We start from the raw sequence: 19,491 nt of genomic DNA on the forward strand, positions 1-19,491 counted from the left end.
CTAGAATTGTAGAAATATCGATCCCGATTAAAACAGTAATTTCAAATCGGGCGCGGTATTCCAATCTGTAGAAGAACGTGTACTTCCTGCTGCAAGAAGATGTCTTCAAAAAAGTCTGGAAAGGTATTTTATGTGTACATTCTTTATAGATTTATAAGTAGCGTGTCATTTATTGATTTTATATGGTATTCATTTCAGTTTCACGGATTTGATTAAGAAAGCATTGGTCAGTACTTCAGATTCCTGTGAGGACAATGTTTAAAAAGACAATATGGAAGTTATCCATGCTATAGCTATGGAACATGATTTTTAAAAGCACTTCTTAATTTAAAAAGCAACATTTAATTTTTAAGAGGCTTCAAAACCATTTCCAAAACAGTTTTATTTTTTGAAATTGGTTGAAAAATGAAACAGTTATGATAATTTTTGTGTTTTCATTTTTTAAATCTTGAAACAAAAAGTGTTGCCATTTTTTAAAAAATAAAATAGACAAAGTTTACTGAGTTGTAAGTCTTTATTTAATGCAAAGTACTTTATGACAATTATATAAACAAAAAAATATGCATTAAGATTTTTTTCCCAGTGTATATCATCGTTTGAAAAATAAATATGATAGGGTCAGCAGAATTTTTAAGTCTGAACTGTGGTAAACACTTGATAAATAAAATGGAAAAAAAAACACTATGAGAAATATCAATACATGTATTTAAAAACTTGATATTTCTCCAGCTAGAGTTCTTTGATCAGAATTGCTAAAAAAATTTTAAAAAAAATTATACCACCACCACCCCCCCCCCCCCTCCCCCCCTGGCAAAAAGAACGAACTACAATATATACAATAAAAATGTATGAAAAAATTCTTACTAGGGTGAAAAAAGATTTTTTTCAAGGATGATGATAACTTTGATGATGAAAAAGAATAGGCTTAAAGTTATGAAACTTAATATTATGATCAGAAATTGTGTAATCAAATCAGAAAGCCTCAGCAAGTAAAATATAAGTTAATGAATAACAAGTGTAACTTCCACATTTTTCACATGCACATCAAACTCGCACACATTTTATTCTAGTATTAGAAAGTAACAAGAAAAGCTAAACTGGCTATACATCATAATTTTCAAAGAATATTGCATGAGGCAGAAAATGAGGATATGTTTACTGTCACCCATAAATTTATATTTTGGATTATTCATCATGTTCAAAAATTAAGTCTTGATACAATAATTATTCTTTCTCAATTCACTCGTACATTACCGTTACCGTAGTTACTCTCAGTAACATGTGATCATGATGTACAAAGTTCTCCTTGTTTGTCTTGTCATTTTCTAAATTTAATTTGAGGACAGGTATTGTTAAAAGTTTTTTTTAATGAAAACAAATTGATCTAGTAATCAGCTGATTGGCGAGTTGGCTCGGGGTGGGATGGGGGGTGGGGGTGCAATGATGTAAATTATCATTTCTGTGTGTTAATTTATGTATTTAGAATAAACTTTCTCTAATTTTTGAAACAATAATTTTCACTTTGGAAAACCAGACACAGACAAGTATATGTCCCGCTGAATATGACACTCATATTGGTCTTGTTGTCGTACATCATTGCACTTTCACCTTACAAATTCAAAACAAACTACGAAATCAAAACAAACTAAATTATTTAAAGCAAGATATTCACATGATTTTATGACCTCTGGCCCTTCGTAATTTACTAAAATCCTACACACCCGTCACACGTTTAATGCAAAGCAAAGGGCAAATAACCCTGTCAGGCAAAAATAGTCCATGTGATTGAACGTGATTTGGTGTTAAGTACAAGGATTTAAAATTATTATTAGATTGAATTCTTATAGAAAACACGTTTTTATTTTATAAAAATCAGGTTTTTAAGGTGTATATTCTGAAATTCATTTTTTTCTCTTGAAACGAATATTTCATTATTATTTTTTTACCGCTAAAATGATGCAATTTATTTATTTTTATCCATATACACTTGCAGTAATACCTCACGAAGGTTTCCGAAAAACTTTTGTGATTGCATATATCGTCTTCTTATTGTATCAGTCCGTAACACACGCCCACCCGATCATTTATTTTTTTGGCAACAATAGTTTAGCAAATATTAGAGTTATCGCCCGTTGCTTTTCCGTCGCTACATGCTATTCCATATTAGATTTTATAACAGGATTGAAAAAAAGGACTAAATTTTGCATTCACAATGGAGAAATAGTCTTATTATCCTGTTTTGAAATCAAAACTTTCCTGTCAACATGATGAATGCTGCTATTATGTATTATTCTGGGAACATGCACTGTACTAGTAGTCTAGTAACTAGTTAGAATAGTCTTTGTCTCTGGACAAGCCTTCATTACACTTAGATTATGTCCCAAATAGTTGCAATGTACCAAATTTGAGCGGGTCTGCTCAGGCAGGATTTTGAAGAATTCGAAAGGAATTGCACTGAAAATAAACACCAAATTAAACATAACAAACCTTTTTGAGCTTGTATATACTTTCTACCTTAAAAAATAATCCATATAAGCAAAAAAATCAACATATTTCCTCAACATTTTACAGGCCATTTTGACATTCTGAACACTGTATTGTTCATAGATTAGAATTATCTGCCCCTGTTTATTTTGCTACATTGCTAATACACAGAACAAAATCTATCAAACTGGATTCATAGGACAGTATCATTTTAACTATAGAACATTCTCTCTAACACCGGTACATAAAGATGGAGTCTAATGGTTGTCAGTGTACAATCTTGAAGTGCATGAAGTCATTACAGGCTCTCCAATAGATGCTATAGCTGCGTCAATTTGATATACTGATTATGCTTTATTTTTATGATTTTTTAAATGTAAATTTACAATGGTAGTGTGGAATATACTAGGAAGATTGTATTTTCTTTTAAGAATGGAGAGGAGATAGATGAAAAAGACCCAAAGGTTTGGCAAAGTTAATTTCATGCATGCATTGTTTATGGTGACAGAAACATATATTATAAACACACATAAACACATAGCCACAAATCCTTTTGTTTGTGTCTACTTCCAATGGTCTTTTGGTTTGATATAGTATAAAATGAAAAGTTAAATGTATGATATTGAATAGTTAAATCTTCCAAAATGATTGCAAGGATTATGGATTGGTGCTTGTTTTCAAGGATAACTACTCTGTGCTGCTCTAAAATGTGTCAATATTTTTTGACATTACAGTAGTGCTAATCTAGACCCTAAAAAGGAGCCTGGTAATCTAAGAATTAGGACACTTTGTGTCTGTTGCAACAAGTTTTCATAAGGGTACTATTAAACAAGCATTTAACTTCATGTACTTTATCATATTATTTGTGCATGTATTTAAGAAGTGAATTCATAAATTTATGGATTAAGTCAATTTATTTTTTAATACAGTAATGTAAATGCATTACGGTATATATAGCATGTACATTATTTAAAAGAAATCAATTTCACAACAAGTTAGCATATTTTTGATTTAGCACTATCTTAACATGCTAGATATAAATACATGTACCGGTATATACATTTAGTGACATACTTGATTTAGCAGAAGCTGCCTTTCACGAAAGGCACTAAATAGAATACACTGCCAAATGTAATACATTACAGTAATAATTACACATTGACTTGTCAGTTGAAATAAAATGAATGAAATTAAACAACATAACTTGTCAAAATATACTACACATGTAAGGCAACAACAAAAGTAATATGGTAGACATATTTCCTGTTGTGCATGACAAGAATCTTTGTATAGTGCAAATTCAAGGTTGTGCATTAAATCTTTCACCTCTGGATTCATATTTAGCATTTGACCGAACAATTGATGTAACCGTTTTCAAAGAATGTTTAAAGTTTCTCAAGAGCAAGAAGGCTTCAGTTTGTAAACTTGATACCAGTGCAATCCTCAGAAATTAAGATTTATTATATCTAGAAAATTAAAAATGGTTGGACTTTTTTTAAATGGCAAGCTGGTTTCATTTATCTACATTTATTTTTCAGAAAGAAAAGTGTGTCATGATTAAATATTTTCTGATCCATAAGCCATTTGATATGTACAGAGGGAAAAAAGTATCATACTTGTGCATGTATGGATAATTTTCAATGTGTTCCGGGTATTTGTGCTAATAGCCTACTCCAAGTGTTCTAGTAGCTGATATTTTGCTTTGGCATGTTTGCCATGTGCAATAAAAAGTGCTTGGTACTGCATACATTTACATGTAGTATTATGGATGTTAAAGTAACTGTATGTACTGCATAAGTGCCCATCAATATTGGGGTTTTTAACCCACAAAACATAATTTTTAACATCTTTTATGCATGCTACATTAAAGTTGGGAATGGGAATTGGAAAATTGTATTGGTGGTTAGTTAGTGTTGCCAGTAGAATTTGGAGAAAAAAAGATGACCGCTATTGGTTTACGTGGTATCTGAAAACCTGATACACTGCATCTTGAAGACTTCTGCAGATTGATTGAATAATTAACCTGATAGAAATATTATTTTGTTCTTTTCACTACAGTGGAACATTGATGAGAAACCAGTGAAGATTGATAAGTGGGACACAGCAGCTGTGAAGAATGCATTAGATGATGCTGCCAAGAAGGTGACCACAATTTAATTAAATATTAAAATCTTCATTCGAGTGTTTAAATCTATTTTCTTGGCTGCTGCCATCCCTGTCAGTATTTTGGGTGGGGGTCATATAAGACAGGTCTAGTGTAACAATGATTATGTTCAGTGATTTTGAAGTGTGTACCCAAAGTGCAATAATACTTTCATGAGTAAAAACAAGTTTACATGTTTTACATGTTTCTTTTCAACTTCAAGTAAGTGGAACTCTATGAAGGAAATAGAACAGCATTTTTTCATCATTAAAACTGTTAGAAACTTTAATATTATTTGTCTGGATTTAACAAATTATGAATGTAACAAAACAGTTTATCTTTTGAATTTTTGCATGTTTATTTTTACTTTAAGTATGTATGTACATGTATACTGTATTTATACCTGAAAGTCTCTTTACAGTCTGTTAAATGATGTATGTTATTTGTATACAGGTGTTGAAGGAGAAGTTTGGTTATGTAGAGTCTCACAAACTGATGGATCTTCGCCTACTGATCTGTACGGTGGCCGTGGGATTCTCACTGTTTGCCCTCATCTGGGACTACCTCAGGCCATTTCCTGAATCTCGACCTGTTCTCATCATGTGTGTCCTATCGTATCCTTTCTGCTACCACAGTGGAGACAAAATCTTATTCTGATAAATGATCTTGAGTCCAATAAAATAAAATACAGTTGAACTTCAGTATCCCGAATACCATGGATATGTCCAAGTGGTTTTGAAGTCCCAATCTCTTATTCTTTCAGTATTTTACCCTGGATATCTCGAATCCTAGGATATTTAAAATTTTGTTCTTGGTCCTATTGACTTGGAGATAATGAGGTTCAACTGTAATTTTAAGAAATTATTAGTTCCCAGTTTTTGCAGATGTGGTATATACTGTTTCACAATAACTAGTGTACTGCTTTTTTGCAGGGGAAATTGATATGAGTTTGCAACAGCAATTGTTAAATGAATGTCATTTAATTATCTGCTAACTAAAAGTTTGCCAAACTATCATATTAATTTGCTCAGCAAAAGAACAGCTTGCACTGCAGTTATTTTGAAAGGGTTTATTAATGCTGCAAATTTGAATTCTTTTACAGTTCATGTGTTTAATTTATCAAATTTTTTTTAATATGTGTACAAGTTGGGGCATAATTGTGTCAATTTGACACACATCTTGTTCCTCTTTTATTTTTTTGTGTTTGACTCCTTAAGCAGTGTATAGATACTTTGTGTTGATGGGAATACTGACTCTGTACACTACCTATGTGGAGAAGGGAATATTTCTAGTGGCCCTCCAGAAGGACGAGGCGGGGGTGGATCCGGACAATAGATGGGAGTTGTCCTCAATGTTAAAAAAGTAAGTTATTTAAACCAATCAATTTACTGCAAAAGTGCCAGTGTCTAGATGATACAATGAAGCGCATTGAAGTGGTAAAATTTGTGGTTTGAGTCTGATAAATGTAAGAATGTCAGTTGTTACATAATGACTCACCATTTTGTCAACATACTGATTCATTGAATCTAAGATATGAACAAGTTACCCACAAAATTATGTCCCAAAGAACCAGGAAAAGTTTGCTTGCCCATGAACATTGACACCCCCCCCCCCCCACACACACACACAAATTAAAATGATTCCATGGTATGCTTTTCTTCTAGATACGATGACATGTACCACCTAACCGTGACATTTACAGACGGCATCACAGGAATCCAGAGAACAAAGGAATTTTCCAAGTCAGTCTGCAACTACTTCGATGAAAATGGAGTACTGTGTTTCGATCTCTTTGAACCAGAAATTAGACTGCTTCATAATCAGATTTCAGCAGAAGGAAAGAAGGACTAACTTTCAATGAGGAATCTTTTTAGTGACTTTTCATCTGAACATTTCAATGCCTACAGGCTTTAACATAAATCATAATATATTTTGATTTGAACATTATTTTTACATTGTTTTGCAAAAACATCAGATATCTGCATACAAGGAGTGGTGCTGAACATTGACTTGGTAGAAGGGAGACTTCATTGTGACCTGTCATAGATTTGAATGTTGTAATATGTATGTCCGAGTGTTTTATGTGAATGTTCATTAAATGTGGTACATACTAGTCACTGATGACCTTTTTTATTTTTAGGAAGATGAGATTTAGAACTGTAAATAAAATTCATACATGTACTACCTATCAACACCTTGTAAAAAAAAATTTAGTATAGGTATGCTCTAACATTACCTTTTCCTATTTAAGTGCAAATTAAGTACTTTGTGACCTTAATACTAGTACCCAAACAATGTGCATTAATGAGAAATTGGAAAGATTGGAGAGACTGTTACCATCTGTATCATATTATTACGAATGAATATGAGAAAATGATGTTCCTTTCTGTTAGTATGGGATCCTCTTTCTAACTTTGTGTTTATCAAGAAAAAGAAGGATATAAAACAAAATAAACAATACATGCATGCAAAACTAACAAAAAAGAAAAGAGAAAAAATATTCCAGTCTTTTGTTAATTTTCTTTTCAAGAAAAATCTATTTTTAGAATGAGCTTTATCTGAAATTTAAAAGCATTCAAAATTTGAGAATTTTAAATTTAGAAGGACAAGCTTGCACCAATATGCAACATCAACATTTTTATGAAAATTTGTACTTGAGTTGTCTTTCTTTGCAGGCCCGTAGCAACGTTTTCAAAAGCAAAAACAAAAACTGACAAGCAAAAAAAAAAAAAACCTAATCCGAACAAAAAGTGAAGGGGCCAACTTACTCAAGTTGAAAATCGTAGAAAGTCCACAGCTTAATATTTTAGAGCATCATTTAAAACCAGAATAAGTCCAAAAATATAATATACCAATCCATGCATCCATTTTTTTGTCTTGTGGCACATGTTCTTAATGTTCGATATTTTCACATTTTTTCTTGTTTTATTCATTAAAATAAGCAAAACTTTTAAGGGGCCTTCTGACCACGTACTAGTATTTGCATATTTTGATTCTTTGTAGTTTTGATAGTTTTCGTAAAAGATTTGAAGAAAAGTTTAATGCTAGATCAGAAATCTTCAGAGTCTTAAAACTTGTCATTCAAGTCCACGAAAAAGATATCCCAAGACATCTGGTTTCCTCCCATTGTTAGCAAATTTTTCTTTTTCAATTTTGTTTCAAATTAAAGTAATGTCAAATCTAGTTCGTTATCTCAGCAGAATTCATCCTTAAAGTGCATTTTTCCTACTGTTTGATATTCAATGACAACTTCTCGAAACATTCGAGAGAGAGAGAGTAAGACAAACGTATACATGTTTAAACATTAACTCCTACTTGCAATGTAGTACTCCTATAATAATTTAAGACTATTTTGTGAATATGCATTCACACATCTTTTTTGATGGTTATCTTTGATACACATTTGTGACATATAGAGACACCACAGAGTCTGACACATCAGCTTCATTTTTGGATATTTTGCTAGAAAGAGACATTAATGGCTAACTAACAACAAAACTTTATGATAAACGTGATGACTTCAATTTTTCTATCGTCAACTTCCCTTATTTATGTAACAATCTACCATTATCACCTGCATATGGAGTTCATGTCTTCCAGTTGATTCGATACGCAAGAGCATTTTAGGTACGAAGAATTTCTAAAATTAGGCAAGCTATTGACAAATAAGTTGATGATACAGGGATATCATCAGTCTCGTTTAAGGTCAACGTTTTGCAAGTTTTATGGTCGATACAATGACCTTGTTAGCAAATACAACTTATCGTTAAGTCGAATGTTGAATGACGTTTTTCATACAAATTGTTAGACCCCTATTTTCACACTGAATTGTCTACATGGATTTTTCGGTTTGTACGATCATGACAAGGAGCACACGGCGGGTGTGACCGGTCGACAGGGGTGCTTACTCCTCCAGGGCACTTAATCCCACTTCTGATGTTTTTCAGGTCATGTTTGCTCTGCTCCTAATTTGTATTGTTCCAATGGACTCTTGAGCTTGATTACTTTTGATATCTTCATATTTCATACATCTCTCTGAATACGTACAAAAATATGATTTTTTTTAATCTACTACCCCCTATACAGATGATCTTTTTTCATCACTGGTATACATTTATGGGCACACATTTTCAAGCACATTTCTTTTCTCATCCTTGAGAAACTTTTCTTACATATTTATTTAAAATGATAATTATATAGTTCGATTTAAAAAAAAAAACTATCAAGCTTAATGAAACGTGTCTTCAACAGACAGAAATGTTCGAGGATTTTCTTCATAGTGTACTTAAAAGAACTTCCGAAAAAAATGCGAAAGGAAAGGTTTTAAATTATCCACCTGTTTCCAATTAAAAAATGCTAGAAATTTGGGAGTTCATTTGTACTAAAATCAATTACAGAGACTTTATTTTCCTAATAATCTTTCCAAATGACATAAAATTTACGTTTAGGTCCCACTCAACCGATACTGATGTAAAACAGATTACAAAGTTGATCCAATAACTTCCTATAATCGCGATAATGTAATTCATTATTCTGGCAAAGCGCACCCCTCGTTATTTGTTTACGTTGGGGGTGCATTCGTTCATCGTAAATAAAATTGTAAGCGAACATCTTTAAGTATTTCAGTAGCTGAGCTTACAGAGGAATGGCCACGGTTCGTTTTATTTCATTTGTTTTATTGGAGAGTATTTTCCTTGCCCAGTAAGTATATATCTAGATTTCTGGCATATTTTATTCATGATAATTATCTATTTGGTACTTTTTACAAGTTGTTTAAAATTTGTATATGTATTCAATCTCGATTGAAAAATCATACAAGGATGAAATACATACATAAATATATACAGAAATTAAGGTAGTGTCCTGTCAAATTTTTCTTTTCTTTATTTACTGCATGAGAGGGTGTAAATGATTTTTTTTAAATAAAACGTAAACTTGTGTTATAAATATACTTAATGAATTAATACATTTGTATATATTTAGTAAAAGTTTTTGCATATACAGTGTACAAAGTGAAACGAAGTAGATTTCGAGAAACGTACAATATAAAATTACGCCAAACTCTCAACGCCTAAATTCTACTTCTCAGCATCTCAGTTTCAATATTTTTATCTTAATAGACTATTTTAAGGTTTTAAAGGTCAGATAAATCCGAGCAAGGATATTATTACAATTTTAGAGAGTCTCCAAATTACATAATTTGTCTAAATAAGATGACGTTTAATATTTCACCAGATAAATACATGTCGCTATTTAACAACGAATTACACATGCTACTGTATGAATTGTCCCTAGTCCTGAAAGACGTACTCTAGCTGGGACTGTTTTGTACGAATACTTCGTACTAGGGATGAATGCCTGGATCCATCCATAAATCGATCTTTAGAAAGATTTCCAAAGTACGCGGATTACCTTAATGTTTTGATCCAACTTCTCAGACGGCGCAGAGAGAATCGTAATTAAGTTCAGTTAAAGAGTTTCTTCGGTGGAAAAATTAACCTGATGTGTTGCAGACCTACATAGAATGCAAGTTATCGCAGCAGGAATCAGGTGTTTTTGTCGGTTTTACGTTAGGATACATGTGTGAATTATTCCAATAATCCGTGACCCAATGCTTTAAAATCGTTTCTTTCGGTTGCTTTTGGCAAGTCCACAAATTGGAGAAATTCAAAGCAGGTTCTTTGTTTTAATTTTCAGTTCTTGTGCGATAATTTAGAAAATATTTATGAAACAAAAACCTGTTTTAACTAACCTTATGACTTGATAATGAACAATGTATTATACGCATATGTTTATTCGTAGAAAGGACGGGATAATGGAAATTCAGTAATTGAAAACAATTGCATTCCTTCCAAACCACGTTCTAAAGGTGACCGGTACATAACAAAAGAAATAGAATGTAAACCAATCTGGTAGGAAGAGGGTGTAGGCACGAAAATAAATTTCTTTGTGTGTATACAAAAAAATATTCTGTGATCAAAATAGTATAGGGGAAAAGTGACAATATGTATATTTACTGCAGCACTTTCTAATGCAAAAACAAGAATTTTTTTTTAATGTTAATTTTAAAATTTGGTTTGATTGAAAAATCAGAATGAAGAAAAAACAATAAAATTATAACTAAAGAAAATCTTTGATTCATTAAGCAAAGATTATCTTCCCAGTTCACTGTTTTTGCTAATAATTCAAAATTAAATCGTAGTTATTGCCGAATAAAATGTAGTTTTTAAACACATATGTGTAACGGATTTAATACAAAATTACATTCAAGATTAGATTCTAATATAGCTTGGGGTAATTTTTTTCGTCAACTCTGAAATTTAATGGAAATCAATTTTCAATATTATTTCATAAATTATGTTACCCGTCCCAACCTGTACCTCCACCCCTTCCCCAAAATAGTTTATTAAAAGTCGTCAAACAGCAACCACTCTGGCTTCAGAGATCCAGATTATTTATAATTTTGAAGCAAGCAGAGGAAAAAACAAAACTTTTCTAAATTTTACAGAAAAATAAAAACTGCCATAGATAGGTAAAAGTTGAGTGTTTTTTTTTTCAAACAGTTTGCGGGCGCAGACACTTAATATCCTGGCGTATGAATACAGCAGGAAATTTTGGGAGATCCCAGATCTCGGACTTGAGATGGGACAATGTGCTCATTACGTGAAGGAAGTAATACCGGGTTTTCCATTAGTCAACAGATGGTAAGTTATTATTTCATATATGGTAGACAAGCTTATGGAAACCAGTGACTTTAAAAAAAACAAAAACAACCCCCCCCCCTTAATTGGACACTCCGGTGCTCTTTTTCACAGGTATATGTGGACAGGACCCCCCACCCACCCCCCCACCCCACCCAGTATAATGAAATATTTATTATGTATTGAGTTTTATCCCGATTTTTCGTATGGTTTACATGATAAATAAATGTATTAAATATAATTTATAAAAAAAAAAATTCAAAAGGCCCGGGGTGTCATATATCGGGGGGGGGGGGGGGGGGGGGGTTCCGGTCCACCTGTCATGAGCTCTATTTCTATCCGTTTTGTTCAACGTCAGTCGTAATCTTTTAACATTATTTCCCTCTTTTATTTTAATAGGTCCTTGTCCTCTGGGACCAAAGGATTGTAGTCATGATTTATATATAATGAGCAATAAGCTAATTTTCAACCAAAATATTTTGAAACTCATGAACTCTAGGTGCAATCCTCAGAGATGGGCTGTGCCAAACATTTGAAAAAAAAGGCATAAACTCTTTGATATTCTTTTTCTTTACTCCTTGGCTCCGTTTGCATGATTAAAATGTTTAAGTAGCCTCCAACCAAATAATATGATAACCTCTAAATCCTGGTACAGAATTTTTGGGCCTGGCTAATTTAATATATACTTAGAAAAGTAAACCTTTGAAAAAAAATTTCTTTACTCTTGGACGTCTAGAAAGTTAAGAAAGCGTAATTATAGTGAGAAGTATACATGTATGTACTCATGACCGACCTTTGAAATATTTTTAAAATCTAAGTATTTTTCCTTGACAAAACGTGTGCAAGATTATAGTAGCATTATGCACTTTCATATAAATTGTGAAATTTTGCCATTTGACCAGGCTTCAGGGTGGGGCTAATGTGATCACATATTAAAAGTAATCAAGGTTTATTTAGAAATTCTACAATCAGTTGGCTAGCAAATTGCATGATTAATACTTCTCAATAAACCTTTTACTTAGTTATAAAATTTATGACCCTGAGCGTATCATTTGTAAATATAAATGAAGGGAACTTTCCACACACTTGTTTCGTATACGGGGCACCCCTACTTATTTTTACCACAAATAAGTAGGGGTGCCCCGTATACGAAACAAGTGCCTGTGGAACTCCCCCCCCCCCTCTCAGGCATTCGACCTCCCCAAACTTTGGTAAAATCCTATCCTGATTACCAAGATTAGTTTGAAACAAACGTCTGAATGCTCTGTTTCCTAGGTTGTATATATTTTACAGCATGTTACCACCCGTCTCGGGACAGTCAAAGCTACACCATTTTAAGTTTCAAAATGATACACAGAATATTCAAGTACAATCAGCTAACGATATATTTGCCTACATTGGACTATGTGATGCTACAGCCATAACCACACTGGGGCTACTGCACAGAGGTGATTGTATAGCGGTAAGTGCAGACTCCTGATTCTACCGGATTTAGCATTTTTGCCATTTTGCAACATTTTAAATATTTTGGCAAGGAAAAATGAAATTTACATGAAAATGAACATGAATCTGAATGCACAAAGCGTCTAATAGATGTTCGCAATAATACGATGTCGCAGTATATACAAGTATTGTAAAATTCTCCCATGGCATGATGGAACATAGTGCCATGGTATAGAGTATCAAATACAGTCAAGGGAAATTTTTGCCAAACACGAAAATCTTGTTTCGTGGGGTTGGGAGGGGGATAAATGTACTACATATATTATCATGAAAATATTTATATGAGAACAAATTTATACATGTATTGGCTTGCTTTGACAATATCAGACACGTTGCATCGTTTTGAAGGGGGAGGGGGGGGGGCATGCAGAAGAATAATTGAAAACTCAAGAAAATCTTTAACAAGCTAAAAAGATTTTTCCAAACACGAAAATCCTGTTTTCATTGAGAGGGGGTCGACTTTTTTTCAATTTTCAATGGGAAAAAATTTTAATACGTTGTATGTGCTATCGAAGAATTTAACTTAACTACGACATGGGGGGGGGGGGGGGGGCTGAATACTAGTATAGCCTGGAATATCTATATTTCATATAGATATGACCTGATTGCTAATTATCAAATAAACTGAAAATATAAATGTCGGAATAAATAAAACTATACAAAGCACTACTCCTCGACTACCTTTTATTTGAAGATTGAAATAGCAAGCAGCCTGACGTTTAACAAGAAGACCTACGTCCGTGCATATATTGAGTACTATCGTAAAAATGTGGTCAGTCTTGAACAAACCAGCCTAGCCGGAATTCCACTGACGGCAGGCCATGGTCAAGAATACTTTCTGAAGATCCGCAGTATAGGTACCATGGAAGTTGTGCTTGTCGAGATGAGGTTTGCAGACAAACAGAAAGCCGCCATTTTGAGAAACACTCGATACAGCCAAAGTCTGTCCATGAAGGACTGGATCTCCTTTGCCAACCAAACAGTGGGCGAGCCGTCCAACGTCAAAGTAATTCTATGTATCCTTCTTTTAGATAATCTTTTTTGAATTAGTTGAATAGATAAATCACACAAGAAAACGTAAATATTTCTTCAAGTCTATGATCTTTAGTTTTTTTTTTTTTCATGCCAGAATTCTAAGGTTTGAATTAAATTCTCCAGTGTCAGTATTATGGCTTTTTATATATTTTGATTGTTTCTCTGTATTTCAGTTTCATCATATATATTACATATCGAGCCTTTTTTCTTACACTTCACATATATTTTGTAGTATAATTTCAGTTTTGTTCTTTATATGTATGTTTCGGAATTTTCTATGGTAACTAATTAACCAAAACTTTTTTGTTTATTAAAACCAGAATCATTCATCTGTGTGATAATTAATATATATCTTTCCCCTTAGACAGCTTAGTGGGTTATCCATTGGTATATTCTGACAACTGAAGTTTGTACCTCTTTATATTATACATGTACACTCTTTCTAAATGAACGTTTAGGCCAAATAAAAAAATATGTGTGGTTCCGGTTACCCGACCTTCCCTATTTTATACCCCCGACCCTAAACTTTTTTTTGGCGATTTTCATATTTTTTCCGGAATTTCCTCCGATTTCCATCAATGGCTCCAGTTTAAGTTTTAGTTTCAGCATTATGACGGCCTCCTTGCAAAACATAGTGCAAGTGTTTAATAGTGTTAAATCCAAAGCAAGCTAGCATGTAGGTGTCCCCTACCAATATTGACTAGTATATTATCACATCACATCTAAATGCCATTTGCAAAGCAGTGATAGGTGTTATTTAGAAGAAATTAAGAAAATCATTTTGTTTACTAAAAAAAAAAAAAAAAAAAAAATCCCTACCTACCTACCCTAATTTTTTTGGAAGTGTAACCGGAACCACACATATTTTTTTGTTTGGCCTTAAGGTAATTCGAATGTCCACTGCAAGACGACTCATGGAAGTGAAGAAATACAGGACTGGTAAAATGGCAGAAATCAAGGGATTATTGGGACGTTACGAGGGGGAGATCCAGGACATAAGAAGGGAGATATCACAGGACTACATACAACCCCACCTAGACTACGCCTTCCAGCCCTACTACACCAGGCCTCAGGGTAAGTAAAAATATAGCACAGGACTACATACAACCCCACCTAGACTACGCCTTCCAGCCCTACTACACCAGGCCTCAGGGTAAGTAAAAATAAAGCACAGGACTACATACAACCCCACCTAGACTACGCCTTCCAGCCCTACTACACCAGGCCTCAGGGTAAGTAAAAATAAAGCACAGGACTACATACAACCCCACCTAGACTACGCCTTCCAGCCCTACTACATCAGGCCTCAGGGTAAGTAAAATATAGCACAGGACTACATACAATCCCACCTAGACTACGCCTTCCAGCCCTACTACATCAGGCCTCAGGGTAAGTAAAATATAGCACAGGACTACATACAACCCCACCTAGACTACGCCTTCCAGCCCTACTACATCAGGCCTCAGGGTAAGTAAAAAAATATAACGGGGGAAAAAGAGGGCGCGCTGTCAATCTAGGGAGTTTATCCAAATAAAACGAGAGAGAGAGAGAGAGAGAGAGAGAATGAATCAGGATGACTTTGATGACTTGCAAATTTAAACTGAAATGCACAGTGTTGACTCTTGTGCAACATACTTTGTACTGAGGAAGAATGTTGAGAGCAAAAGTTATCACCAAAGTATTATCTATTTATTTTATTCGTTATAGGACTTCAATTACGAAGTGGATCAGACAGATCGCTGTGGGAGAAGGCATCAATAACAGAGGTCAAAATTATCAAAGCCCAGGCCCGCCAGAGGTCCATACTGCGTAGAGTAAGTAACAGTGTGGGTTGTGTGGTCGTAGACAGAGTGGAATGTGGTTGAAGGCAGGCTGTAGTCATAGGCAGGTCTAGGGTTTGATGTGGTCGTAGAAAGAATGGCATGTGGTCGTAGGCATGGTAAGGTGTGGCATAATGAGATGTCATAGTCAGGAAGAGATGCGTCGTAGGCAGGTTGGGATGTGATCGTAGACAGGGTGGGATGTGATCGTAGGCAGGTTGGGATGCGATCGTAGGCAGGGTAGGTTGTGATCGTAGACAAGGTGGGATTTTATCGTAGACAGGGTGGGATGTAGTCGTAGGCAGGGTAGGATGTGGTCTTAGGTAGGGTGCAGTGTGGTCGTAGGCAGGGTGGGATATGGTCCTAGGCAGGATGGAATGTTATCGTATAGGCGGAGTGTAGTATGGTTGAGGCAGGATGCATTGTGATTATAGGAAGAGTGGTGTGTTGTTGAAGGTAACGTTTGTTGGTTGGTTGTTGCTTTGCGTCCCATCGAGAATATTTCACTTGTGTTGGAACGCCAACGATTGTCGCAGTGGAAGGTTGCAATTTTTTGAAGACCCGTGTCCGACAAGTATGACCATTGACCAGTGATGGGTCTTTTTAGTGCCAGCATCTACTTCGGCAGGGGAACTCGTTTTACACGTTATTGTATGAATGGCCGGTTGCCATGTCCCGCAGTGGGATTCGAACCCGTGACTTAAGGATCAAATCCTTACTCCAGTTGACTCTAGCTTGGTTTGAGATATGTTTTAAAAAATACAGAACTGAAATTGTATGAAAAAAGGAGTTCACCTAGTTGCTTAATTAGGATATGCTTCAAACCTGTATTGATTATATAGCCACCCTTATAAAACTATAGTATTACGATGAAGAACATAATTGCAAGATACTTTTCAATGGCCAGTGATATAGTAGGTGTTTCGGCATTCATGTCCCGATTTAAGGTTTCCAAAAAGTTATTAAGAATTTATGAAATTAAAATGTTGCAAAATGTAAAGAACATATCCATACAATGTAAATAAAGCTGGAACATTTATTCTTATAAAACAGGCATTTTTCAATGTGTTCCAAATGACTGCAGTGTTTCTCGGTCACAGACTAGGTTTGTCTCTTTGTCCTAATATTGCTCAAATTTTGACATGGTTCGAACAATGTTTCGTAGAAAGATGCTTCTCATCAATTGGGTGCTTCTTTTTCAAAATCCCATTCACTAGTAGTGGTGATTTTCCGTTTGCATAGATTAATTTAACAATATCAGTACAGGGATCTTTTATTGTCCATTAAAAAAATTACCTGACTTTTCATGATGTAATCCTAACTAAAAACAATTATGGCCTTATAGTATCTTTTTTATAATATATAAATTGATGGAAAATATGTTATAAAATGTTGTTGTTCAGATTTGTAAATATCTTTTTTATTGTTGTGCAAAAATAGACATCTAAAGTCGGGACATGTTTGTTAAAACAAACTGTATAATACGAGTTTTATGCTTTCAGTGTAAGCGAATCATATTGCCCAGTTGTGCAACAATGAAAACTCTGAAGTCACAAATCAAATCTCTCAAAGCAACATTCGATACAGAAAGACGAAAATGGGTCAATTTAAGCGAGACACAAAAACAACAAACAGTGGAAACAACTAGAAAGAAGATTAACAACTTGGCACAACAACAATCAAAAATGATTTCCCAGTTTAAGCAATGGAGAAGACAACAAAAAGCCGCAAAGAGAGCCGAGAAATTAAAACAGAAGAAACTCCGCCAGAAACAGAGATCACAGAGGAAGAAATCCAAGAAAAGGAAAATTACTAGAAGTAAAATAGTACTGTTAACCAATAACACTATCCTACCGACCGTAGTGTAGTTATGGTACAATATACCGGTATATTCTGTTATTGTTGATCAATCTTTCTTTTGTTATGCTTTCATCGCTGAATGGATGGTTTAGAATGAATGATTGGAAAATAATCATCGTATGTCAGACATCGTCTCAAGCCACGGTTCGCAGTCTGCATATATAGCTTTCTCCTTCTCTCTTAGAATGGGGAAAGGATCGTAAATTTTGGCAGTGGTTTGCGACGATGAATGTCAGATTGTGATGATATTATGATTGACAAACTGAATTTCTTATGCTTCCTGTTTGTTTATATATGTTACGTATACCACTTTGAGACTGTTTTCTCTACTACTCCGGCAGACCTAATGATTTGATATGATTTTACTGGTTAATGTCTGAAATAATACAGTAGATCTTGATTGCATAACTAATATTTTCTGAGACTTAATTTACGAAATATGTTTTGAGACTAGATGAATATAAAAATATAATAATTGTAATGTGTCGATCCGTCGTTTGTCAAGCTGTTTGCCTGTTAATCTATATGAATAAATTTTCAAAACTCCATTCCACGTGGTTTTGATGTGATTTCTCTCAAACATAATTCTTTTTTTTTTTTTTTTGGTTTTTGATTTCAATGAATAATAAAAATAGAATTGCAAAATTCTCTTGGAACCCTTCTCCTGAAAATAAAGTCTGATTTCAGTAATACTTCGTACACTCACAGACAACACCAAGATATCATATTTGTGCATTGTTTTGTGATATCGGTGAATGACGAAGCCACAGTAACTATAAAACTAGGATCTTTGAAATTCTTTCAACTGTGTCTGCGGTTTTCGTTCGATTTCATTGAAACTTCGTACATAGGTTAAATATATTGAAATACATAATTCTATTTATCTGTTTTCATAAACGGTCAGTGGAAAAAAATGTTTCAATTTGTCAGTATTCTACTACTACCTTTTATTTCAATAAATTGTGGTAGTCAACATCAAAATACAAAAATCGGAGTATCAGTATTTGACTTTTATAAATAAGTTTTGCCATGGTTATATAAACTAGCATAATCTGTCCATTCCTCTTCCTTCAGTCAGATTTCAATAAAATAAATACATGTACATAGTAGCAGTGGCGTATATTCCATATAAGGAAATTAAAGGCCGTAGCCTACACATCATTTTTTAGGGATAAAAAAATTGTTGGAAAAAAAGGAAGAAAAGATGAAAATAATTCTTATCTATTAATTTCATTTTGTTGCAAATGCTAAAAAAAGCATTCTTAGCAATCGGTACTTTTATATCTATCCAACGTTGACAGTTTTACTATATATTTAAAGACAAAACTTCCTATAGCTGGAATTTTTTAAATGATTAGTGCAGGAAATGAAATAAATATTACTGGAAATATATTTTTGGTTAGTAGGAAATTAAATATATTGGTCGGATTTAGATTATTCAGTAAGGAAGATTCCATATTTTCTAAGCAGAGTAAAAATAAGTTAAAAGTTCTCAATTTTGTTAAGTAGTCTTCATATCATGATATAAACTGAAAAAAAAGTTTTACAATATTATTTTCACTTGTCAATTTGTAGATGACGAACGTAGAAGCTCCCACCGACCCCCCCCCCTCCCCCAAATCCCTATCGAGAGTAGGGAGGGCGACATTCTCTTTGCATACCCACACTTTGCGCCTCAGGTTAAATCTGTGACTTCTCACTAGCCTACACATTAGCAGATAGGAAAATACGCCACTGAGTAGTGTATCCTACTTTAATTTCCGTGTACGCTATTTAATTTGCCACTGTCAGTTAAATAGATGGAATCTGTTAATTTGCTAAAATCTTCCTCCTCTTACTGTTTTATTCAGATTTCAAAAGAATGATGTAGAACCTCAGTTTATCTCTGGTTATCAAATTACAACTTGATGAAAACTTAACAGTCACCATTATTTAGTTATTGACC

At 33.9% G+C, this 19,491-nt stretch overlaps 2 protein-coding genes across 3 annotated transcripts; both read left to right on the forward strand.

Moving 5' to 3' along the window:
* The first annotated feature begins 4 nt into the window (after positions 1-4).
* On the forward strand, positions 5-6,744 carry LOC133203050 (signal peptidase complex subunit 2-like). 2 transcript variants are annotated; one of them, XM_061338905.1, is made up of 6 exons: positions 69-123; positions 2,916-2,948; positions 4,543-4,626; positions 5,081-5,241; positions 5,855-5,989; positions 6,292-6,744. In XM_061338905.1, the coding sequence occupies exons 1-6, from the start codon at positions 100-102 to the stop codon at positions 6,476-6,478; spliced, it is 624 nt and encodes a 207-aa protein (XP_061194889.1). In that variant the 5' UTR covers positions 69-99; the 3' UTR covers positions 6,479-6,744. The 2 variants fall into 2 exon arrangements, with proteins under 2 accessions (XP_061194890.1, XP_061194889.1); XM_061338906.1 differs by lacking the exon at positions 2,916-2,948 and having other exon boundaries at positions 5-123.
* Positions 6,745-9,206: 2,462 nt separating this feature from the next.
* LOC133202477 (uncharacterized) lies at positions 9,207-18,094 on the forward strand. Its single transcript, XM_061338318.1, has 7 exons — positions 9,207-9,328; positions 11,191-11,331; positions 12,622-12,790; positions 13,526-13,837; positions 14,751-14,940; positions 15,574-15,680; positions 17,189-18,094. The coding sequence occupies exons 1-7, from the start codon at positions 9,273-9,275 to the stop codon at positions 17,552-17,554; spliced, it is 1,341 nt and encodes a 446-aa protein (XP_061194302.1). The 5' UTR covers positions 9,207-9,272; the 3' UTR covers positions 17,555-18,094.
* Positions 18,095-19,491: the final 1,397 nt, after the last annotated feature.

The sequence above is a fragment of the Saccostrea echinata genome, unplaced genomic scaffold (assembly GCF_033153115.1).
Source record: "Saccostrea echinata isolate AGI-Se365-2 ecotype Australia unplaced genomic scaffold, CSIRO_AGI_Sech_v1 ptg000047l, whole genome shotgun sequence".
NCBI lineage: Eukaryota > Metazoa > Mollusca > Bivalvia > Ostreida > Ostreidae > Saccostrea > Saccostrea echinata.

Bases quoted from the DNA above. Each gene is read 5' to 3' on its own strand.
- LOC133203050 (XM_061338905.1), top strand. From the start codon at position 100: ATGTCTTCAAAAAAGTCTGGAAAG. The intron at 124-2,915 runs GTATTTTATGTG...TTTTCTTTTAAG, and splicing joins CTTCAAAAAAGTCTGGAAAG to AATGGAGAGGAGATAGATGA. The intron at 5,990-6,291 runs GTAAGTTATTTA...CTTTTCTTCTAG, and splicing joins TTGTCCTCAATGTTAAAAAA to ATACGATGACATGTACCACC.
- LOC133202477 (XM_061338318.1), top strand. From the start codon at position 9,273: ATGGCCACGGTTCGTTTTATTTCATTTGTTTTATTGGAGAGTATTTTC. The intron at 9,329-11,190 runs GTAAGTATATAT...TTTTTCAAACAG, and splicing joins GAGAGTATTTTCCTTGCCCA to TTTGCGGGCGCAGACACTTA. The intron at 11,332-12,621 runs GTAAGTTATTAT...TATATTTTACAG, and splicing joins TTTCCATTAGTCAACAGATG to CATGTTACCACCCGTCTCGG.